Source organism: Prosopis cineraria, unplaced genomic scaffold (genome assembly GCF_029017545.1).
Source record: "Prosopis cineraria cultivar Desert tree isolate PC_DT_omini unplaced genomic scaffold, ASM2901754v1 PC6, whole genome shotgun sequence".
In the NCBI taxonomy this organism is placed as follows: Eukaryota; Viridiplantae; Streptophyta; class Magnoliopsida; order Fabales; family Fabaceae; genus Prosopis; species Prosopis cineraria.
This window is the reverse complement of record NW_026555337.1, coordinates 12,034,800-12,039,099: the sequence shown is the minus strand read 5'-3', so window position 1 is coordinate 12,039,099 and position 4,300 is coordinate 12,034,800. Positions and strand designations below refer to the sequence as shown.

The 4,300-nt window shown below is 37.7% G+C and overlaps 1 protein-coding gene across 1 annotated transcript; it reads right to left on the bottom strand.

Annotated features, from left to right (window-relative positions):
- Window positions 1-402: 402 nt before the first annotated feature.
- On the bottom strand, window positions 403-3,627 carry LOC129313883 (wall-associated receptor kinase 2-like). Its single transcript, XM_054957281.1, has 3 exons — window positions 2,778-3,627; window positions 2,539-2,688; window positions 403-1,710 (listed from the first exon to the last, which is right to left on the bottom strand). The coding sequence occupies exons 1-3, from the start codon at window positions 3,625-3,627 to the stop codon at window positions 515-517; spliced, it is 2,196 nt and encodes a 731-aa protein (XP_054813256.1). The 3' UTR covers window positions 403-514.
- Window positions 3,628-4,300: the final 673 nt, after the last annotated feature.

Here is a 4,300-nt window from a genome sequence, read left to right as displayed (position 1 = left end):
AGCAAAGACCCACCAGTCAACCGATTAACGATGAGGCAATATTATATCCATTTTAAAAGTTCTGACCTGATATTACTCTAAAAAAAAAAAATTAAGATACGACACATCTCTCATGAAAAAGTTCTAAGCATTTTTTTCTCCTTTAACCCTATTTTTAAACATGATAGAATATCTTTCAAAAATAGTTTATAATTTTGAACCAAAGGAATGGTATATAATTAGGAAGAAAGATATTTAAAATCCCTTCAAAAGAATTTATTACAATAAAAGCTTAACAATTTTGAATTAAAAAATACTTTAGGATATAGGTTGTGAGTGGCTAAAAACATTGAGGGCAAATTTGTACCTTAACCTAAAAAGAAAACATTAAAGAACTCTTGTTAACTGATCGATCGAATGATACTTACTCACAACATCTATCAAAGTGACTAGAATACAATAACATGGTAAAAGTAGGTATAAACTATGAAACAAAAAGGACATAATACAACATCTATGAATACCAAATGGTATATCATCGTCCATTTGCAATCTCGGATGCAATCTGCTTTTGTATGCTATCATTGGCAACTGAATTACTTGTACTAGCTACCTCATAACCATCAGGTATATGACCCAGCAAGTATTCACTTTCTTCCGACATTGGATCCTCACCCTTTACCCAAGGATGCTTTTCCATTGCCCTCATGCCCTGTAGTTCCATTGCTACTTCTTTCATAGTGGGCCTTTCCTTTCCTTTCACTCTAACACATCTCCTTGCCAAGAAAGCAACTTCTTTCAATTGCTCTGCGTTCTTTTGATCCAATACTCTTTTATCAAGAATTTCCCACAAACGATCTTCTTTCATCAAAGACACAAAGTACATGGCCAAGTTTCTTTGTTCCGGTCTATTGAATTCAACTACTTTATTTCCTGTCAATAACTCCACAAGTACAACTCCAAAGCTATAAACATCACTCTTTTCATTCAACTGGCTTGTGTGAAGATACTCTGGATCCAAGTATCCAAGTGTCCCTTGCACCACTGTGGTAACTTGAGTTTCATCAAGAGGAACAAGTCTTGAAGCTCCAAAATCAGATACCTTTGCCTTGAGGTTATGGTCTAAAAGTATGTTAGCAGATTTGATATCCCGATGAATAATTGGAATTGAAGCATAAGAGTGTAAATATGAAATAGCTTCAGCAGTTTCTGCAGCTATCCTCAATCGAGTCTCCCATGAAAAAGAGAACTCATTCTTTAAAGGATCTATGTGATCAAGAAGTGTGCCATTGTCCACAAACTCATAAACCAACAAAGGAGCTTCAGTTTCAAGACAACACCCCAAAATTTTGACTACGTTTGTATGGTTGATTTGAGAAAGAACGGCCATTTCATTAATAAAATCTTTAATTTGTCTAGGATCTCCTCCTACTCGAGACTTCTTAATGGCAATGAGTGTTTTGTCTGGTAATATACCCATGTACACTGTCCCTTGTCCTCCTCGACCAAGAATTCTACTTTCATCAAAGTTGTTTGTGGCACTCTTAAGCTCATTTTCAGTAAATATCCTAGTTCTCTCAGAGTATCCTTGTCCTTGCGAAAATTGTTGCAGCATAGTTCCTCCATTTTGTTCAAAATATCTCCTTCGCAATTTTTTCATTGTTCTTTGCCTGTGCACCCAATATAACGTGGAGAGTAGCATGAAAAAAACCAGCAAGGCTACACTAATTCCTGCATGCATTGTTGTTCAAGATATTATTATGAGCAGTGAATGGTCTTAACAGTAACACATGAATCTAGATCTAGATGCCAATGCTCTGTCTATTTCCCATCGTTCCCTTCCAACTCAACGCTCTCACTGGTCCAATTACCTATTGGTGTAGTTCAAATTAACCAATGTGACCCTGCCGAAACTAACTGTGGTTAAATATTTCTGGGTTGAAACATGCGTTTAAATTTGTGGGACGGATTTATATGCTCAGTCATCAACCTTAGGACAAGGCATTGAGAATCCTTCTTTAAAGTGCCAAATATAAAGGCAATACAAACATCTGGCTCATAATTGTATATTTATGGAAAGTATAGATTCTGAGGATTAGTTTTTTTTTTAGGGGGGGAATATATAGAAATAAACTATTATGCTTGTAAAATAACTCATTCTGTAAAATTATAGCGTATGTCAACCTTTCATGGTAACTACAAAAGCAAGATTTTACTCGTGCTCTTTTAAATCAGTCACACTTTTTTAAATTAGAAATTGATTTTTTAAATTAGAAATTGATCTTTTCAGTATTGGAAGAATGTTTGGAATTTGTTAGTAACTTAATTTGTAAGATCAAAAAGACGATGTTGTGATGTAATTTAAAGGATAAACCTACAAATCACCGACGGACAACCGTATTTAATTTATATTTGTAGTCCTTGAGAAGAATTTTGATTAAAACTATTCATTGTCACGAATGTAAAATTAAGTGCTTTTAGTGGTGAAGCTGTCGAATTGAAATTAAATAAGTAGCTGGAACGTTAATTAAGGGGGTTGCGGTATACATTGGCACGTACCTAATGATATTTCAAGGAAAGGGAATTTGCAGCCGGATCCATGAATGTAACCGTCGCCTTTATATCCCGGGGGACAAGAACAAGTATAGTTGCCGTCCAAGTTGTGGCATCTCATACTGCAAAGTTTTTGAGTGGCGCACTCATTGGTATCTGCAGAAATTACACGGCACAATCAATGTTAAAACCAATCTGGTATGAGGCATCTCAAACAAACGTGTAACGAGGTTGTAACTTGCTACCTCGGCAGCCTGAATCCGGGTGAGAGAGGTAAGGGTTGCCTTTGAACCCCTCCTTACATCTGCAGAGGTACCCAATACCAGCTTCTGATTCATAGCATTCACTGTTGGCTTTGCAAGCGTAGCTGCTCGAATTCTGTCGGGCATGGGCGCATGTCTGGTTGTCAACAGCCCAGTTGAGAAGCACAGGAGACGTTGGTCTCTTGTGCAGATTGAGCAGGTCTTGGGTGGTAAAGTTGAAGGATCCATCCTCCGCCACAAACGCGTAGCTGCAAGGATTGAAGGCCAGCACGTGTGTGTGGTTTTCATAGCTACCAATACTGAGATTGAAATTCCGAATGGCTTGGGGGAAAGTGGTCGTGCAGCAGCCAACGCCAGAACAGGATCCGTTCGTCATGTGCGTCAAGTTACTGCAAACGGAGACGCAGCCAGTTGCAAAGTCGTTTCCAATTAGGCACGCGTAGGTGTCACAGCCGACCACGTAGAATTTGTTCTTGGTATTGGATATGGCAAACTTCTTAAGGGTCAGAGTACTCTTTCGCCGATGATTGGTTCCGTTGGGATAATAGCAGTCATAAGGGACGAGAGTAGAGACGCGCATCTCTGCAGGGTGCAGGGAGATGTTGAGAACTCGGATGTTGCCTTTTCTCAGATAGGGAATGGGGAATCCGGAGGAAGAGTTGCAGGTTATGAGGAAAGAAGGATCTCTGAAGCAGCCTTCTCTTGTGCCGAAGGGATACGGGATGCTCACGTTCCCGCACTTGCTGTCGCAACGCGCTTTCAATTGGGCGGCTGCTGCGCCCAGTGTGCACGCCACTAAAGCCACTCTCAAAACCAGCGTTCTCAACCCCATCACTCTATCCTTTCTGATTCACCAAAACCTGACTCGTTGTGCCATTTTATACATGCCATGCACACTAGCTCCATTCAATTCTGTCCCCACGATTCATTTAATGGCCTCTCGCCTCTGATCTCTTCGGCTTGCTTGGATTTTCATCGGTGCACCGCTGATAGTCCATGAGATTCCACAATCTATATTTAAAGTTTTTATTTTATATTTATTAAAATAAAAATTTATAAAAAAAAATTTAATCAATCTGTTCATTGATGTTACGTAAACCTTGACCAAACTTATTTAAATTTAAAGCTCGTAAATTTTTAAAATTTTACTACAGTTAAAGAGTACTGATTTGATATTAAATTTATAAGAAAAATGATAAAATTATCCCTCCTTTAAATTAATATAAGAACTTCCTTACTTTACTTGTTAATTGCCTTACTTAACTTGTTTGTTTTTTTAGAATGAAATCAAGTGAAATTATGATAATGAACAAGTGAAGTGGGGCAATTAATAATAGTCCGTAATTAAATAAACAATATACAATATATAAATCAACAAGTTGTCTTAAGATTATTTAAACATCTAAAATGAAAACAAGTGAAGCGGGGCAACAAACAACATTCCATAAGTAAATGAACAAATAAAGTAAGGCAATTAATAAATAAAGTAGGGCAATCTCGAAATT

Bases quoted from the DNA above. Each gene is read 5' to 3' on its own strand.
- LOC129313883 (XM_054957281.1), bottom strand. From the start codon at position 3,627: ATGGGGTTGAGAACGCTGGTTTTGAGAGTGGCTTTAGTGGCGTGCACA. The intron at 2,689-2,777 runs GTAGCAAGTTAC...TAATTTCTGCAG, and splicing joins CCCGGATTCAGGCTGCCGAG to ATACCAATGAGTGCGCCACT. The intron at 1,711-2,538 runs GTACGTGCCAAT...CAATGCATGCAG, and splicing joins TTTCCTTGAAATATCATTAG to GAATTAGTGTAGCCTTGCTG.